At 45.6% G+C, this 18,802-nt stretch overlaps 1 protein-coding gene across 6 annotated transcripts in view; it reads left to right on the top strand.

Annotated features, from left to right (window-relative positions):
• ACSL3 (acyl-CoA synthetase long chain family member 3) overlaps positions 1-18,802 on the top strand; it is a 57,760-nt gene that overhangs the window by 26,037 nt on the left and 12,921 nt on the right. For all 6 annotated transcript variants that reach the window (XM_060274557.1, XM_060274552.1, XM_060274554.1 and 3 more), the window contains 3 exons: positions 4,510-4,687; positions 16,252-16,361; positions 18,379-18,517. In XM_060274557.1, the coding sequence (XP_060130540.1) occupies positions 4,510-4,687; positions 16,252-16,361; positions 18,379-18,517 (427 nt within the window). The remainder of the gene's footprint in view (positions 1-4,509; positions 4,688-16,251; positions 16,362-18,378; positions 18,518-18,802) is intronic.

Below are 18,802 nucleotides of genomic sequence, written 5' to 3'. Positions count from 1 at the left end.
TACACTGAGCCAGTTTTTGACTTTCCTACCATTTTCTTAAAACAAAATGTGTTAATGCCTGGCCAGTCCATCTTCAGGGGTCTTTTACCATCCCCGTATAGAGAGACTGGGGATTAACCTTGGACTCTACTGCTGAGTTAAGACCCTCCTTCTCACATTCAGCAGCAGTGCAGGGAGCCCATCCAGTGAAGAAATTAGTCGTATTGCCCTTGTACCACTGCTCTCTTACCTTTTTAAAAATCCTCTTAAATTTCTTGTTGCACATGGAGGATTTTAATGGGAAGCAAGGGCTGTGTGCTCTTGGGTTTTTTTTATATACCCTTGAATGTAAGATGAGGGAAAAAAAGATGCCACCCCTTGCTTGCATTCTCTCTTCCTGCCAGAGGTCTTGAGGCAGGGGATGGATTGGTGATAATTGCGGACAGCCACAAATACTGGCTGCCTAGTGAGTCCAGCTAAAACTTCTGTTCACGAGCAGCGAGGGCTTGTGATTCATAAATGTGCATGACCCTCATCCTGGTTGGCTTGAAAAGTTACAGAAAACAAGTTGCTATTGCCTGCAAACAGCTTTTGAGCATAGATTAACATCTTACCTACTTAGTAAGTTTATTTTCTAAGCATAATTAGTGGAATGAATGTTCAGTATGAGGGAGCTTTAGGCCGTTCTATTATGCAAGTTATTAAACTACTTGGCAGTTGCAAAATGCAGGGATGGAACTGCTTATTCTCTTATTATTCTTTTTAAGGAAAAGAGGTGGGGGCAGGGAAGAATGATCTGATTAAAATGTTGAGTTTATCCACTGGTGGGCCACTTTAGAGTTGTGGGAGCATTGTAGTTCTTTGGCCCTGAAGTGCAGCCCAGGACAAGCTTTTCCAGGGCACTTCAGCCCACGTGTCCTTCCTCTAGCAGAATGGTCATCTTACGTTCCCCCACTTTTTATAATAATGTGTCTGGCAAAGCTTTATGAAGAGCTGCCTTCCTTTCTGAGCTTCTGTTTGACCCCCCCCCCTAACTGGACCTGGGAAGTGAGAAGAAAGAGAAGCGAGAGTTCAGTTCTTTACCCCTTTCACTCTAAAGCAGCTTGGATAATGTCAAGGGGGAGACCGCGAACTCCACAGAGCTGACCTCCTCTCCACAATTGTGTGTGTGACACTTTTTGGGGTGGGGAGAACCGATAGAACCTTCCAAGTTGCTCCTGCCCAACCTCCTACGGAGAAGTGAGTCTCATAACTGGAACACTTACTCCTTCAGTAAGCCTCATTCTCCCAGCTCCATGTCAGTGTTAACATGGCGGCTAAAGCAGGGGAAAAAGAGTTGTCAGATTGCATTTGGTACAGCTCACATAAAGTATTTTAAAAGTCACATTGGCTTTTATTGTTTAGCCTGGAGAAGAGAAGATTAAGGGGTGATATGATAGCCATGTCCAAATATATAAAAGGATGTCATATAGAGGAGGGAGAAAGGTTGTTTTCTGCTGCTCCAGAGAAGCGGACACGGAGCAATGGATTCAAGCTACAAGAAAGAAGATTCCACCTAAACATTAGGAAGAACTTCCTGACAGTAAGAGCTGTTTGACAGTGGAATTTGCTACCAAGGAGTGTGGTGGAGTCTCCTTCTTTGGAGGTCTTTAAGCAGAGGCTTGACAGGCATATGTCAAGAATGCTTTGATGGTGTTTCCTGCTTGGCAGGGGGTTGGACTGGATGGCCCTTGTGGTCTCTTCCAACTCTATGATTCTATGATTCTATTGAACGTGCTAGACCACTGAAATGGCGAGCGTGGTGTGATGTTAAAAACAGATTGAAATATGCATGCAGATAAGCCATTAGATAATTTTTGTTACTGCTTTTAAGCCTTTTAGCTAAGATCAAGTGTTCTCAGGGCAGTTCACAAATACAAACACAGTAACCAAAACCAAACAAAAACCAAGCTGTAAAATACAACTAAGAACCATAGCCACCAATTCATCTGTGCCAACTCTTAGAAACATGCTGAAAACTTCTTTTCCTCCAGAACTATTCATGCAGTCACCGCCCCCCCCCCCATGGTCAATTGATGTATGTTTTTAATTTCTATTGGTTTTAAACTAGTTTTTAACTTCCTATAATTTTAGCATCTGGTTTTATGTTTTACGACAATGTTGTCCTGTGTCCATAATGTTTATGTCAATAAGGCTCTCTGGTGAATAGCAATCAGAATAAGCACACTTTGCTGCTATTCTGTTTTGTTCCATATGATGGCAGTATTGGATATGTTCTAGTTTATTTAAACACAAACAAAAAAAACCGAGTGTAGATTATAACATCCTGTTTATTTTCAAGTGCATAATTGCTGGTGAATTTAACTGCTTGTCTTACTTTTTCCTTCCATTTCTGAAACATAAGAGCTTATGCATAAAAATCTACACAGAAGGCTAGTTTTTGGGGATATTTGCAACAAAATTCTGCATTCCCATCTGAGAATTGTTTATTTCTTTTGAACTGAAAAATAGAATTTTATACATTTGGGAGAAAATTGCAGCGTAATAAACATTTTTACTCTTCCTCTGGGTCCTAAGTGGCACATAAGGTTCATAATTTTTGTCAAAACTCTTGTATGGAATCTTAAGAGGAGGCTTTCCTTTTAATTCAATGTAGGAATGCAAGCTGAAGGGTGCAAGTTGCCATTTGGTGCGTGTTGATTTGAATGCAGGTCTCATTGACGGCAGTGGGGACTTACTCCTAGCAGCTCTTCTTAGCAGCACAACCTTAGTAACCTCATGGCCACGTTGAAATGTACTTTATTTTTGATCACAGCAGACCCGTATTTGTACTTGACTGTTATAACAAAAAGCACACACTAGAGAGCAGTGTTTATCTTTTTGTCCTCACTTTTGTCGAAAGCTTTTTGCTTGTGCTGTGCAGCACTAGGTATGTAAATAGCCTTCTGTGTGCGAAATTGCATAGATAAGGCACCCCAATCTCTTCCTATTAAAGCTGCTGTCGTGGTGTGAGGCAGGGGGCTGGAGACCACACTCAGTTCCTTAGTGGAGACCAAGAGGAAGGCAGGTCTGGGATCTGGGGCAAACAGGGCCGGCCCTACGGCAAGGCTGGGTGGCGCAGGGTGCCAGGGTGCCGCCAGGGGTGTGTGCGCTGCTGTGCCCGCGGCAGCCGTGCTGCGCCCGCCAGACAGGGGGGGGGGGGCGCCGGAGGGATCTTTGCACCACGGCGCCAGATATGCGTAAGACGGCCCTGGGGGCAAACACTGTGCAGCATGGGCCTTTACCCACAGTTGCTGATCAGTGTAGAAGCTTTAACAGGAAAAAAACTTACCTGCTTTGCTGATCTGGAAACACATAGTCCTAGATGTATTTTAGCAGCATTGTCTGGATTTTATGTAATATATTAGTAGCTTCAGTCCTTTTTTCTTTTTTAGAAACACAAATGTAGTCCAAAAGACTGGTATGAAACTGTAAATCAAAGTTGTCATTGGGTTTTGAATTTGAAATGTCTTTCTAATGTTGAACACCCCTCCCTGCTTTCTTCCAGTTCTTTGAAATCCCACCTGATGTTGTGAGTGGCAAGACTGCTTTTGGGAAATTGCCTGTTGCAGTCATAGCCCTTGGTTGGCAGCGCACTTGCACTAGCCAAGGCAGGGAGTGGGGTCCAGGGGCAAATGCCCCTTTGTGGGTCATCTCTCTGGCTGGTGCAGCAAGGAAGCCAAGGTTGGGCCTGTCGCTATCACGTGGCAGTGGCAGGTCTGCGTAGGATCTTCTGTCATTCCATCCCCACTCCAAAATGCCCTGATTCTGGGGGGTTTCTGGTGGAGATACTACCGCTGGTACATTCCACCTACCCAAATATAAGCCGCTCGCTTAAAATTGGGTTACAGGCTGAAAATTGCTGCGGTTGGTAGAATTGTAACTCCGAGCCAATTTAAGGCTTTGATCTTGCAAGCCCGCAAAAGTTACCATACAATTGCTAAAAGCGCAAATCGCAATTCAATTGCTACAATTCCGCAGGCACTCACACCCGCAAATGGCAAATGAACAGCATCAAGCTTGCAAATCGGCAATGAAACATTTTTTTGTTCCATTTAACCGTATGTCTGTATCAGCAGTGATACTGTAAAAGCCCATTTTTGTAAAGTTGCAATTTTAAGCCGCACTTTCACTTTTCACGCTCAGAATTTGGGGGAAAAGTGAGGCTTATATTCAGACCAATACAGTGTTTGGTACAGTATAACAAAATTAACCCATTCACTTTACTAGGGAGAACAGAAACAGTTTCATACTGTTCCTTTTCTTTATTGTATTTTTATTCATACGGCACCACTCTGCACGGTAAGTTTTGGAAAGTAACCTATGCAAAATGTCATGTCTGCGTCTCATGGGCCTGTCAATCTAAATATTGTTAGATAGGAAAGCAAACATGGAGATGAAAGACAAAGGCAAGCAAATACATAGAAATGCAGTTATTCATGCTTAGGCTTGTTTGTGATTTTTTTTAAAAGTCTCTTTTTATTTATTAAGGTTATCCTTGGAAAATACATTTGGCTCTCGTACGATGACGTTTTCAGTAAAGCGAAAAAATTTGGAGATGGATTAACTGTGTTGGGCCTTCAACCAAAGACAAACATTGCCATCTTCTGTGAAACTCGAGCAGAGTGGATGATCGCTGCCCAAGCTTGCTTCATGAACAACTTCCAACGTAAGCATTTTTTAAATGGCAATATCAGGGGTTTTTTTGTGCTTTTGGATACGCTGAGAAGGTTTTCCTAACACTTTTAATGACTTGTGCAGGCCAGCTACTATTGTCCCTAAATTAGTGTGATTAAGTTTTGTTTTGAAGATTCTTCCTCTGTCTCCTCCTAGGACATGGGTTGCCATCTCCATGGAATTGCAAAGATACCACTTCCCAGGATGAGCCAGTGGTTAACCTTCTGGCTTTTGGAAGGGTGGGAATTTCCCTTTCTCACACAGCCTTTCTTGGGTTTGGTTTCCTCCAAGCACGTGTGGCAGTTTTGGAGGGCAGGCAGTTTTCTTCCAAGCATCACACTTCTTTCCAGCATGGAAAACCATCGTTACAAGTCCAATTCCAGTTCATTTGTGCAAGAGCAGTGCTTCATCAGTGCTAAAGCATTAGGAAGAACTTTGTGACAGTAAGAGCTGTTTGACAGTGGAGTGTACTACCTTGGAAGGTAGTGGACTTTCCTTCATTGGAGGTTTTTAAGCAGAGGTTGGATGCTCATCTGTCAGGGATTCTTCAGTTATAATTCCTGCATTTCAGGGGGTTGGAGTGAATGGCCTTTTGGGTTGCTTCCAGACCTACAATTCTGTGATTCTAAAGGACACCAATAAAGGCATTGTCACAGTGGTCGGATGGGACTACTTCAGAGTAACGACTCTCCACCGCTCTGCATTTTATCTTTTTATTGGTGCTGCGTATTTACAGTGCTAAAGGTAGAGCTATTTACAGAGACACATCTTTTCAGCTTTCATCAGAACCTCCGAATGGCTTTTGGCGCGTCTTGCGCCAGCATAACAACTTGGGGAGCCCCATCCTCTTCCCCCGACGCTTTCTGCGAAGTTCCGGAGTTGGGGGGATGGGTCTGCCCCCCCTCTTTCCTCCTTCCTGTCCCACCTGGGACGCTGGCTCTTCTACCCTGCCAGAGCCTTGGATCCCACTTCCTGTTTCCCCACTGGAGCTGGAGCTCTCCCTGCTCTCAGTAGTGCTCTGGGCTGGGCTGGAACTCAGGAGGGGAGGGGCTTCGCGATACCCCTTGCCCCTCACATCCATCCCCCCCCAGGCCCCCCTCCCTCCCTCCTGGGCGGTTGCACGGGTGTTGGTGGTGACTGAAAGCCTAAGAATTCCGTGCTGTCCGAGCCGGTTGGTGTGAACACCTCCCCCCAGTCCCGTTGTCCCCCTCCTCCCTCCTGGGAAGAGGGAAAGCCCAAAAAATCCGTGGCCTCAGAGCTGGTGGGGGTGAAAATCTGCTGCCAGTCCACCTCTTCTCCTGACTGAGTGGACCTCGGAGATACCCATATTTCCTCCTCCGTGTCCTCAAACTCTGCTTCCCATCTCCATGGTGAACTGCTTTCCCTCTCCTGTGCGTCCTCCTCCCCCCCTCCCTTTCCATGTGCCAGGGCTTGGGCCTGTGTGGGAAGAGGGCGTGAAATTCTTCCACTAAGAATTCCTCCTGTATCTGGGTGGCTGGGACCCATTCATTTTGGGATGGCGGGGCGTCCTCCCATGCCATAAGGTACTCCAGGCCCCCCACCCCCCTTCGTGAATCAAGGATGGCCGTTGCTTCATTGAGTGGCTCCCTGCCTCCTCTCTCCCCCCCTCCCTCGGGGGTCTGTGCGCCGTCTCGGAATCTGCTACTTTCCCTGTACGGAGACAGCAGCGATCTATGAAACACTGGGTGCACCCTCATGTCCTCTGGCAGTGCCAGCCTGTATGCCACCGGGTTTACCTGCTGCGTGACCGTGAAGGGGCCCAACCTTCTGGGTGCCAGCTTCTTGCACCTCCCTCTGGTGGGAAGGCCCTCCGAGGACAGCCAAACCTTGTCCCCTACCCTGATGACCTCCCCCGGTCGCCTGTGGCGATCTGCCCCCTTCTTGTACGCTTCCTTGGCCCTCTCCAAGTGTTCTCTGAGCTGCTGGTGCACCGTCTCCAGCTCCTCTGCCCAATCCTCTGCCTGCGGGCCCTCCTCCTCCTCCTCCCCCTCCCTCTCCGGGAAAGATCTGAGGTCGCGCCCGTAGTTGGCCTTAAAGGGCGACACCCCTGTGGAGACGTGCACCGCATTGTTGTAGGCAAATTCTGCCAGTGGCAGACGATCCACCCAGTCCGTTTGCCTCTGGCTGACGTAGCATCTCAGGTACTGCTGCAGAATGGCATTGACCCGCTCCGCCTGTCCATTGGTCTGCGGGTGCCGAGCCGTCGACAAGCTGACCTCCACCTGCAGGAGGTTCATGAGCCGCCTCCAGAACCTGGAAACAAATTGGCGGCCACGATCCGAAATAACTCTTAAAGGTAATCCATGCAGTCTGAATACGTGGTCAACGAACAGTTTGGCTGTCTCTTCTGCAGAGACCGCCCTGGCACACGGTATAAAATGGCACATTTTGGACATAAGGTCCACCACCACCAACACTGTGGTCTTGCCCCTGGACGACGGCAGGTATGTGATGAAGTCCATGGACACTACTTCCCACGGCCTGTGCGGGGTGGCTAATGGCTCCAGCAACCCTGCTGGTGCTGCTCTGACTACCTTTGCCCGCTGGCAGGTGTCACAGCCCCGTACATAGTCTCGAACATCTTCCCGCACCCCTGGCCACCAGAAGTGTCTCATGACTAGGTGAGTGGTTTTGTCCCTTCCGAAATGACCCGCTGTCGGGTTGTCGTGCATCTGCTTGAGGACCTTACCTCTGAGCTGGTTGGTGGACCTTACCTCTGAGCTGGTTGCCCCTCACAGGCATCTTCCTTGGTAAGAGGCAGAGAACAATTTCTGTACAAGACTGAACAATTCTTTCCAATTTTTATATATCTGTATTGTATGTTCTCACCAAAAAGTTAATGGGAGCAATTAAAAGACCCTTTCATGGTAAAAGCAGCAAACATATATGAATCAAATTCGTTTCATTCAGAGAGCAGTTTTGCAGAATGTTAAATTACAACTCAAAAAAGAAATCACTTAAAGCCCTGGTAGAAAAAGGAACTAAGACTGGTATAATAGGCCATTGTAAGCGATTGCAAAAAGCACTTTGAAGATTTGGTAATTCTTCCTTGGCAGATTATTATATATAGCTTCTCTATAGCTGTGGGAGTAGCTTGTTACAGCTTTTCTTTTAACGGAAGCTTTGCTGCTTCTGTCTCCCCTCATAGTTTTTGCTCTAATTACTGCAGTATATCCTGAGGAAAATAGAACTGACATCCATTTAAAAGGAAAGCATCTCATTGAATGCAAGTTGGACATCTAACATGTATCTCTGCAAAATCTCCACAAGCTTTGCATGTAATACTTTTGCTACTTTCTGGAGCTGCAGGGCTTGGCAAGAGCATGGCCCGGGCTTGGGCAGTAGCCCCCTCCGCCAGTGTAAAGATGCAGCTTTTGGAGCTAAGCCAATGGTAGGAAGTGGCTGCTGACAGGAGGGGGCTGCCTGCTATTGTTTCTAAACCAGGAATCAATGACATCATGCCCTCCTGATGGTATGAACTGTGACTCCTGTCACTCCCAATTATTGGCTGTGCTGGTTGCAGCTGATGACAGTTGTAGTCCAAAATTCTGAAAAGTACCAGTATCATGGCTACTTCTGTTCTAGATGATGGAATAAAAGAAAAGCTGGCACAGCTTCCATTATTTTACAGGCTTCCTCCTCCTCCTCCTCCTCCTCCTCAATACCCTATACCCACAGTTCTCAGGATGGTTCACAGGATAAAATCACAATATAAAACCACAAAATATACTTAATCAAAATAAAGACAAGAACAACCCAATGGTAGGGAGATGGTAAGCTTAGAGGAAGTTCAAGTTTGACATTCCCGTCTTTTTTTTTTTGTTCTTTCCCAAATGGTGTGTCTTGGTTACTGAGCATGCTCCATCCCCCTTTTTTTTGGCTGTGGGGAGAGACTCATTATGGCTCTTTATTTTTAGGTTTTTTTAAAAAAAGGTAGTTTATAAAACCTTTGCCTTCCCCTGTTCCTCAGCGAATGAATGTTTTCCCCTCTGAGCTCTGTTTCTCTAAGCACTCAGCAGCTTAGTTCACTACTAGATTGAGTGATGATCTTTGCTGCTTCTCCCCCCCCCCCATTAATCTCACATCTTTATTGCGTAGCCGAGGGCTATCACCAAATCATACAATACTACAATAAAATAGTACACCGCTCATAAAAAATTGCAGTATCCGGTATCTTTTACAACAATAAAAACTTCAACACTCTTAACCATAAACATTTCCTAGAAAAAAAGGATTTTACTCACTCCCAGTCATATTCTGCATTTAGTTTCAGAGCCAACAGTTCTCTGCTATCTGTGACTTGCTTCATCCACCTTTACTATTAAATCATTCTGGCAATCAAGCATATGGGATTTCCCTAGAATCACAGAGAGTGGAGTTGGAAGGAACCCTGAGTGTCAGCTAGTCCAACCCCCCCCCTGCAGTTAGGAATCTCAATTATTTTAATAGACAGAATCGCAACTAGAAAACTAGCTGAGTCAAATATGATCTGATGACTACTAGCTGACTTGGCTGCTTCTGCTCTGCATCTTCCTTCCCTCCATGTTCATCTCTGTGGTTCCATGGTAAGTTCCTCCTCCATCACCGCCTTGTTCACCAGTAGGTCCTATGCCTTTACCTGGCCATGCCTCTCATAGTTCTGTAGGGAGTGTTTAGTTCCCCCCTCCAGCAATCTGTGGAGCACATGGGGCATGCACAATATACTCAGACCTCTTGGAATATGTTTATGAAAGTAATGAAAATGCTCCTATAATCCATTTTATAGCTGCTTGTAACCCTGTAATACTGTACACAAATACATAATGCATTTCCAGTGCATTCTCTCTCCCCCCTGTCAAACACTCATTAATTCAAAACAACAACTATCCACATCACATTTGCATATCCTTATTGTGAATCAATAGAGACTTAAGTAATATCTACTTTGGTTCTATGGCGTATGCAAAGTATGGTTTGCCTTGGTTTGGGTGAAATAGTAAATTATTGTTTGCTGACACCTTGGAGCGAAGAGAGGTAATCAGAATTGTGGTGTGGTAATAAAGCTCATTGTCACAAATCCATCGTTCATAATTTGGCATGACATCTGAACTCAGCTCAGTACTTACCTGCAAGGGGCATTGTGGAAAACACTGCTGCAAAGAGATAAATTACACTGGAAGGCAGCATTATGGATAATTAACCCCCCCTGCTGTTTGTCTTAAAATAAATAAATAAGGAGAGTTATTAAAGGGCTTGCCAATCAGAAGGTCGGCGGTTCGAATCCCCGCAACGGGGTGAGCTCCCGTTGTTCGGTCCCAGCTCTTGCCCACCTAGCAGTTCGAAAGCATGTCAAGTGCAAGCTGTTAAATAGGTACTGCTCCGGCGGGAAGGTAAACGGCGTTTCTGTGCACTGTTCTGGTTCGCCAGAAGTGGCTTAGTCATGCTAGCCACATGACCCGGAAGCTGTCTGCGGACAAACGCCGGCTCCCTCAGCCTATAGAGCGAGATGAGCGCCGCAACCCCTGAGTCATCTGCGACTGGACCTAATGGTCAGGGGTACCTTTACATTTACCTTTACCCCCCCCTGCTGTTTGTCTTTAAAAAATGAGAGTTATTAAAGTACCCAAAAGCTGGATAGATAGATAGATAGATAGATAGATAGATAGATAAAAAACACCATCAGAAATACTGCAATTCTGTGGCAAGTTCCACTTAGACCTTTATAAAACTTTTAACTTTCAAAAGGGTTGGTTTAAAGCAGGCATCCCCAAACTACGGCCCGGGGGCCGGATGCGGCCCAATTGGCCTCCCAATCCGGCCCGCGAAAGGTCTGGGGATCGGCATGGTCATTATGCACTTTTTAAAATTTTTCCCAGCGAGAGCCATTTTACCCCCCTGCGTCGCCTCTTCCTTGCCGCCAGGAGCCTGCGCCTGTCCTGAGCGCAGCAGCAGCGCCAAGGAAGGGAAGCATGGCACGGGCTCCTCCTGGGCGCCGCCTGTGGCTGCTCCTCCTCCTAGTGGCGCAGCGTCTCTCTCCTTCTCCGAGGACTCCGCGCCGCACCTCCTTCTCCTTTCCCCCGTGCTGGGTTCCGCTCAGTCGAGCTTCACCCACCAGCGCGCGCACAGCTCTTGCTGGTCCTGCGGTGTGTGCGCTGATGGCGAAGCTTGACTGAGCGGAACCCAGGGCTGGGGAAAGAAAAAGGAGGCGCGGTGCGGAGTCCTCGAAGAAGAAGAGAGACGCAGCGCAGCTTCTCAGCCCGGAGGAGAAACCTTCCCTCCTCCGCAGCTCGCTTTAAAGCAGCGAAGCTGGGCAGGAGCCGGGCTGCTCGTTCCTCCCCGCCCCTTTGCTGCCTCCCCCAACTGCGGCTCCTGTGCCTGCGCTTGCGAGAGGCAGCAGCAGGACAGGAGCCTTTTCGGGCTTGCAAGAGCAGGCAGAGGAGCCCAGGGGGTGCCCAGGAAGGCGGTGGGAAAAAGCGGCGCTGCGCCTTTAAGAGGCTCTGAACGGAGCTCCTGGCTCGCCCCTCCTGCCTCCGCTTGGCTGCTTCCGCTCGCTCGGCTGCTTCAGTCAGCTCCTCAGCCCCAGAGCCGAGTCCAAAAGGCAGCTCCACTGACTTTTCTCCTCCTGGCTCCGCAGCCCTGGGCAGCAACTGACAAAGGAGACCTGCCTAATCTGCCCTAGGACCCCAAAATATCAATCTCCCGCTTTTTGTGTGTTTTTTCATCCCGGTGTTTATCTCATTCATCTCTTAAGGCAGCTGGGTGGCCCCCCCCCTCTCTCAGTGCCAGGCTAAGAGCTCAGTTACTTTGCAGTAAGTTCAACGGGAATCAGGTAGGGCTGCCCATGAAACGTGGCTAAAGCCATTTGTCTCTTCCAATGTTTTTTATGATGATGAAATTCAGTTTTAAACTTTCAGATACAAAGTTCCCCCTTCCCCTCTCCAGACGCCAAAGACCAGTACAGTTATAGTTTTTTGCCATCTGTTTTTAGAGCAATACTGTATTATAAAGAATTAATGGTGTCACTTTGGACTGCTTTGAATGAATGTGGCAGCATCTCCCTCCCTGACCCCACACCCCCAGTCTTCGCTCAGTGAAGGCAGCATCTCCCTCCTTGACCCCACACCCGAGGGAGAGGTGTGCCCGTGGGGGGCTGAGCCGCCTCTTAACAACTCTGGAAAATGGAGTCTCTGTCCCTCCGGACTCTCTCTCTCTGCTGCCCACCCTGAGAGAAACATGGGGTGGGGTGGGGCGCAGCAGGGGTCCTTGCGCCAAAAAAAATATATAGTCCGGCCCAGCACAGGGTCTGGGGGCGGTGGACCGGCCCCCGGCTGAAAAAGTTTGGGGACCCCTGGTTTAAAGCAATGTGACAATGTTGGGAAATGCTGAAATGTGTGGAATCAAGAAATTTGCATTTGAAAGGGGGTGGGTAGGAAAGGAGATGGTGGGGATTTAAGTGGATGTTTCAAGTTTCTGAGACGTGCTTCAGCTCACAGCGTGACACAGCATTTGGTGATGTCAAATGAATGAACTTGGCTGACTTACTTGCTGGCAGATGGTAATATTGTCATATGCTTTTCACGTAGTCGTTTCTGAAACTTCAGTTGCAGGCAGTGAAACGCAACGAATTAAATTTTGTTTAATTTTTCAAGGAAATATGTTTGCTAATCTAGAAATATGTTTGCTAATCTAGAAATGTGTTTGCTAATCTAGATTTTAGATATGTTTGCTAATCCTGAATAGGCCTGATCTAACTGTGCTTATTTTTTTAAATCTTCATTCTTCTGTGGCACATGTCCCCTCCATCGACTAACTGCATTTTAAACTTTACTGTTATTTTAAAGGATTTTTCTGCCTGATTGTTATGGTAACTTGTGTGCATATTTAGCCAAAACTGCCCTGATTTTCGTTCTTGATAATATTTTATTTTTTGGAGATAAGTGAATGAACATTGTCCAAGGTCCAATGAGACAAACAGTACAGCATGTCCCTTATATTAGCCCCCCACCCCTCTCCTGTCCAGAATTAATTTCTTTTAAGTGTAAGTATTTGAAAATAGCTCCCTAATAAGAATTGTCTTTGACAGCTTTTTCTGCTTTGTTGTTGTTTAGTCGTTTAGTCATGCCCGACTCTTCGCGACCCCATGGACCATAGCACGCTAGGCACTCCTGTCTTCCACTGCCTCCCGCAGTTTGGTCAAACTCATGTTTGTAGCTTCAAGAACACTGTCCAGCCATCTTGTTCTCTGTCGTCCCCTTCTCCTAGTGCCCTCCATCTTTCCCAGCATCAGGGTCTTTTCCAGGGAGTCTTCTCTTCTCATGAGGTGGCCAAAGTATTGGGGCCTCAGCTTCAGGATCTGTCCTTCCAGTGAGCACTCAGGGCTGATTTCCTTTGTCATTGCTAGAAAGTAACAAATCTACACCTGGCAGCTTTTACTTTACAGTTTGTAACACTATAATTTTTAATCAGATTTTATGTGTGCATGAAGAAGTGCTATACACAGTGTTAAGTGGCAACTCAGCGGATCAGAGTGCACGATAATAACTTGCAGCTGCTATGGCTCACTTCATCTCTTTCTCCATGACATCAGTGCAGCATTTTGTAAACTGGACAAGCTTCTTGATTTCATTAACTGCCTAATTGTTTTTCACTTTGTTCATCTTTTCCCCCTCCCCCCCTCCAGTTTTTAGGTGAATAATATCAATTGTTTTTTGAGAGATTATACTCTCTCTTTCTCGGCTTGCTGAGAGCCTGCTAGGGAAATCTTGTGTTTATATAACGAGGGTCATTGGACTGAGCACAGAGAGCACATGGGAACTAATAAAGGCAATCTTTTGTACTTTGCTCCCACCAAATTAAAGAAAACAATGTACATGTGTACTTGCTTTGAAACAGTTTGGAATTGTGTTCCTTGTTAAATACCCTCACGGCAACCATTCAGATTTTTGAATCAAGGAAAATGGTTTTTGTTGTAACCAGTGACTCCAAAGAACTACATTGCAACTAATAGCTGAATTGTATGCCTAAGCCTGTCAATTTCAGGATCTTGTATCTGAGTATAAGGCTGCAATTCTACAGCACACTTGCCTGATGAAATGTCCTGTTGAACTTTTTAGGATTACAGTACATGGTATTGATTTATCAACATACAAGGCTGTTTTTCAGGTGCAACTGCACACTTCAAAATCTACAAGCAAGCAACAGCATTTTTTTCACAACAAATATGTGTGGATATCTTTTTAAAAGCACTTTACAATCCCATATTGTGTAGGTTAATTGCTGTTTATGTGTATAGTCATCTTAAACATGTTCGCTGAGATGTATGAGCTGATGTCCATGTTATAGCTTTAAGCTATACATGTTATAGCTTTAAGCTGAGACTACTGGAAACCGTTTTGTTGTGTTAACATACTTCTGCCAAGCCCAGGCTTTCATTCTGACACTGAGAAGTCCCAGGCTACTGTTGTGGCTTCTGGGAAGTGGCTGACACTTGACACAGAAACTCTCCATGCATAGGACCAGAATGATGAGATGGGGGCATTACATAGCAAAGCTATGGTTGGGGTCAGAAAAATGGCAGAGGCTGCTTTTTAAAGCACTTTGCACAATAATCAGGATGTGTCCGTTATAGCAGAACTTGCTTTCAAGTGAGCAGTGCAGATGCACAGCTCTGATGTCCATAAAGCAAACCCATTTATATTTGTAGAATTCCTGAATTGATCCAGATCTTTGTGCAGTTGTGCACAGCAGTGAGTTGCATACAGACTGCTGTGTATAAGGTCCTTTCCTGCTAAAGTAATAAAGCCACCATCTGTTTTCTCAGTGCTGAGGAGACTAGCTGAAACCAAAGTCCCCAAGCAGGTGATCAGAGTGCCACATTCCTGCAAATATTAGATACTCCTTCTGCCACTGCAAAACCAAATTTTGCTACATCATAAGAACTTAAATATAATTGTGGCCAATGTTCTTTGCTTTTCAAGTTTGTTTGGAGAATACCGCATTTTTCAGTCTATAAGGAGAGGTATAAGATGTATAAGACGCCCCCTATTTTGGGGGACTCTGATTTAAGAAAATGGTGGGAGATGTACCCGTGTATAAGATGCCCCCAATTTTTGTATACCCGTGTATAAGATGCCCGTGTATAAGATGCCCCCAAAAAAACATTGTCTTATACACGGAAAAATATGGCAATTGTATGCCCAAAGCAACCATAGCTGCCAAGTCTCCCGTTTTCCCCGGGAAACCCCCAGGTTCCAGCTGTCCCCAGCCAAAAAAAACGGATTTTCCCCGGTTTATTCTGGCGCGGCGGCCATTTTGGAACTGGGCGGAGCATGCTCAGAAGTGACTTTTGATGCTGCTCTGCCCAGTTCCAAAATGGCCGCCACACTACTTCCGGTATGCTACTTCCGGTCCGGTCCCTTATTTTTCAGAGAGGAACTTGGCAGGTATGAAAGCAACTCTTAAAGCAGGAGTCGGCAAACAAACATTTTTAGCCGCAGGCCAGTCCACTGTCCCTCAGACCTTGTGGTGGGCTGGAGCAGCAGCACCCTTGGGGGGGGGGAGCTGGAAGAAGAGGTGAGGGGGGCAAGTAGTCCTCCTCCCCAGCCCCAGCCGCAGCCTCTGTGCTTACCTTCCCAGGGGCTGCTGCCGCTTCCGCTTCTCATGGGTAGGCAGAGCGAGCTCATCTGCTCCACTCTCTAGCCCACAGGAGCACCAGGGCGGCGGTGGAGGGAAGATGAGTGGCATGAAAGGGCTGGCTCTGGACTGCTTAAAATGGGCTGCTTAAAATGGCGCTCAGGCAGCTCAGCCCAGCCCCCTTCCTCCTCTAGGCAGGGCGGGGAGAAGCCAGGAGGAGAGAGAGAGGAGGCGCCGCCGTGGAGTGTGTGAGGAAGAGGGGGGGGGAAATGGCACAGCCCGAATGAACAGAATCCCCACGCCGATCCACGGACAGTCTGCGGGCCGGATCCTGAAGGCAACTGGACCTGATCTGGCCTGTAGGCCTTAGTTTTCTGACCCTTGTCTTAAAGTAATTACATTAAAATATTACTTCACTGGGATAACTCAGTCGGTAGAACATGAGAGTCTTAATCTCAGGGTCGTGGGTTCGAGCCCCACATTGGGCAAAAGGTTCCTGCATTGCAGGGGGTTGGACTCGTGGTCCCTTCCAACTCTACAGTTCTATGATCCTATGATAATATGGGAGGGAAGTATCTAAGGTGGAAGTCCTTTCTGTGCTCTGCTCGCTCATACTGTGTTGAGAGTGTGGTGTAGAACTCAAATTTCACATTAGCTCTTGTGTAAAGAAAAGAAGAGGGATCCTGCTAATGTGGCTTTGGAAAATAAGACTGCAATTCTTCAGAGTACAAATATGCATAGTGAGACCAAAGTACATTTGCATTTTATGTTTCTCAAAGTTTGAAATCTTGGAATTTGAAGCAGCAGTGTACGGAGACGTTTTCAGCATGCAGTGTATCTTTTGTATCCTGGACATTTATAGTATATGTTTCTAATAATAATAATAAATAATAATAGAAAATTCATTATTCATTTCCTCCCCAGTTGTTACACTTTATGCCACTCTAGGAGGCCCTGCAATAGTACATGGGTTAAATGAAACTGCAGTGACAACCATTATTACCAGCAGAGAATTGATGCAAACAAAACTGAAGGTAAGGATTTGGATGCATGTATACAAATGTGGTTTTTGTTTGTTTGTTTGGTTCTGTAGAGGAAAATGTGATATACATATAGTGCAGGTTTTTTCCTCTCTTGCTCTACAGGTTTATGTAATAGAAAATTACGGAAGTGTAAATGATTTGGATGCACCTATAGTTTACGTTTAAAAAGGACTGTGCGCCCCCCCCCAAGTGGTGATTAACTTAATACTAGATAGTCCTCTGACACCGACACACATTCCAGGGAATGTGGGCAATTTTTCATTTTTGCAAAGTGTCATGTACATGGACGGTGTGCTATGTATAAATGTTTCATTTCTTGGTATTGTATTAGTAGTAGTAGTAGTAGTTATATATATTTATATCCCACCTTTCCCCCTGCTGGAGCTCAAGACAACTTGCAGATAAAAACAAGAATCTCAAAAAACATTTGGGGGGGGTCATAGAAAAAACAATTAAACTATATTCATGTATAAAATATGTATAAAACAAAAAAATCACAATAAAAACAGTGCAGCAACAGCCCATTCATTGGAAGCTGTCAATTTCCCAAAAAGCCTGTTGGAAGAAGTTATTCACCTGCCAGTGGAACAACAGTAAGGAAGGAGCCAGTCTAGCTTCTCCAGGGAGGGAATACCAGAGTCTGGGAACAACCACCAAGAAGGCCTTTCCCTGTTTCCCCACCAAGTGTGCCTGCAACTGTGGCAGGACCAAGAGAAGAACCTCTCCTGGAGATCTCAAAACCCAGGCAGGTTCATATGAGGGAGTACGGTATTGGACCTAAGCCTTTGTAGGTCATAACCAGCACTTTAGAACGCACCCATGTTTAGTGAAAACTCTCAAATACGTTTCAGCATATGGACTAGCACCGCCCTCTGGATAGACTTTGCTTGGACCCTTGGATGTTGTCACCCTTTGGGGACTGCAGTGGTATTGCAGTTAGTAGGGCTATTCTGCCCCATGGCTTCTATTTGTGGCCTCTTGGCCCTGGATCATGTACCAATCTGCCCTGCTGGGAACCTCCCACCCTGTCCTGGATCTGTCCCCGAAGCAAGTCAGGAGGTGCTGCTCTGGTGGAGGGTGGGGTTTGTGTTCTTCTGAATTTGTAATCTAGCTGCCACGGTTTGATCTTACATTATAAAAAGTTGTGTACATCAGTTAGCCATTAATACAGCCTAAACACTTTTTTTGGGGGGGGGGGGTGGAGCCTGCAAACTTGTCAAGACGTGACAGGATGGGTTGCTCTCCATTTGCTTCTAATTGAACGAAGCATGGAAGCAAGATCTGAAGTTTCTTTCCATAAAAGGGTTTGTTAAATATCGTTGGCTTCATAGGCCAACATCTTGACTCACAGTGTAACCATAAAAGCACTTTGGGGACCATATGTCCCCAGTGTAATCTATATTATAATTCACTAAAAGTATTTGTAGCAGCAGAGCCAGGGAACCAAAAGATAAGATGGCTAGAGGAAGGAGTGGGAAGAAGAAGGAGGAGGAGGAGGAGGATATATAGAGAAGATGGCATTCTGAGGGAAAAGGACAAGCGAAATGGGCAGCTGAGAAAGGCCATGCCTTTTAAGTTCATCATTAGAATTTTTATTCACACTGTTTTTAGTGTCAGAAGATTTAGTGTTATAAATTACATTGATACTGTTTGTTCTAAACATATTGAAATATCACAACTGGCTGGTTGTGGTAGTAAATAGTAATTGATCAACCTGCCCTCTTTTTACCTACCCTTCACCATAAGGTTCCAGGACTAGTTAAAATGTGAAAATTTAATCTTAAAATTGGTTAAAACAATTTGCAACCAAAAGGATAGGGTTAAAACAAGTTACGACTGAAAGAATATACCTTAAAAATATATTAGCACTGTTAGCAGCTTAGATGACATCAAATTAGCTTTTTTGAATGTGCTCTATTTACAGCAGGTTGAACTATTGAACTGCAAATGTAGGGCATTCTTATTAAGATGGAAGCAATTAAATGGTGTGTCCCATCTTTTTCTGCAGAGTATTGCTTCTCAGATTCCTCTGATGCGCCATATTATTACTGTGGATGGCACACCAACAACATGGTCGGAATTCCCCAAAGGGGTAATCGTTCACACTATGTCATCTGTTCAAGCTATGGGAGAGAAAACAGAAAACTGTACGTATACTTTTTTCTTTTTACTAATGATAGTGTTTTCTGGGAAAAAAGTGAAGGAAATCTAAGACCTGATAATGCTAAATGTGGTTAATATCTTGCCAGCTATATTCTGTCCAGGGTATATGGTGGATCGATGTTGTGTCGATACCTATTATTTTTAGCATATGTTTGTTTAATCAGGATACAGAGTTTGCGTAGCAGCATTTTATTTTATTTTTTAGAAAATAATTTATAAGGAATACCTGATATCAGGCGAACCCACCAGTGGAAAGATGCATCCTGGTT

The sequence above is a fragment of the Zootoca vivipara genome, chromosome 5 (genome assembly GCF_963506605.1).
Source record: "Zootoca vivipara chromosome 5, rZooViv1.1, whole genome shotgun sequence".
Lineage (NCBI taxonomy): Eukaryota > Metazoa > Chordata > Lepidosauria > Squamata > Lacertidae > Zootoca > Zootoca vivipara.
This window is presented reverse-complemented; position numbering and strand designations above follow the sequence as displayed.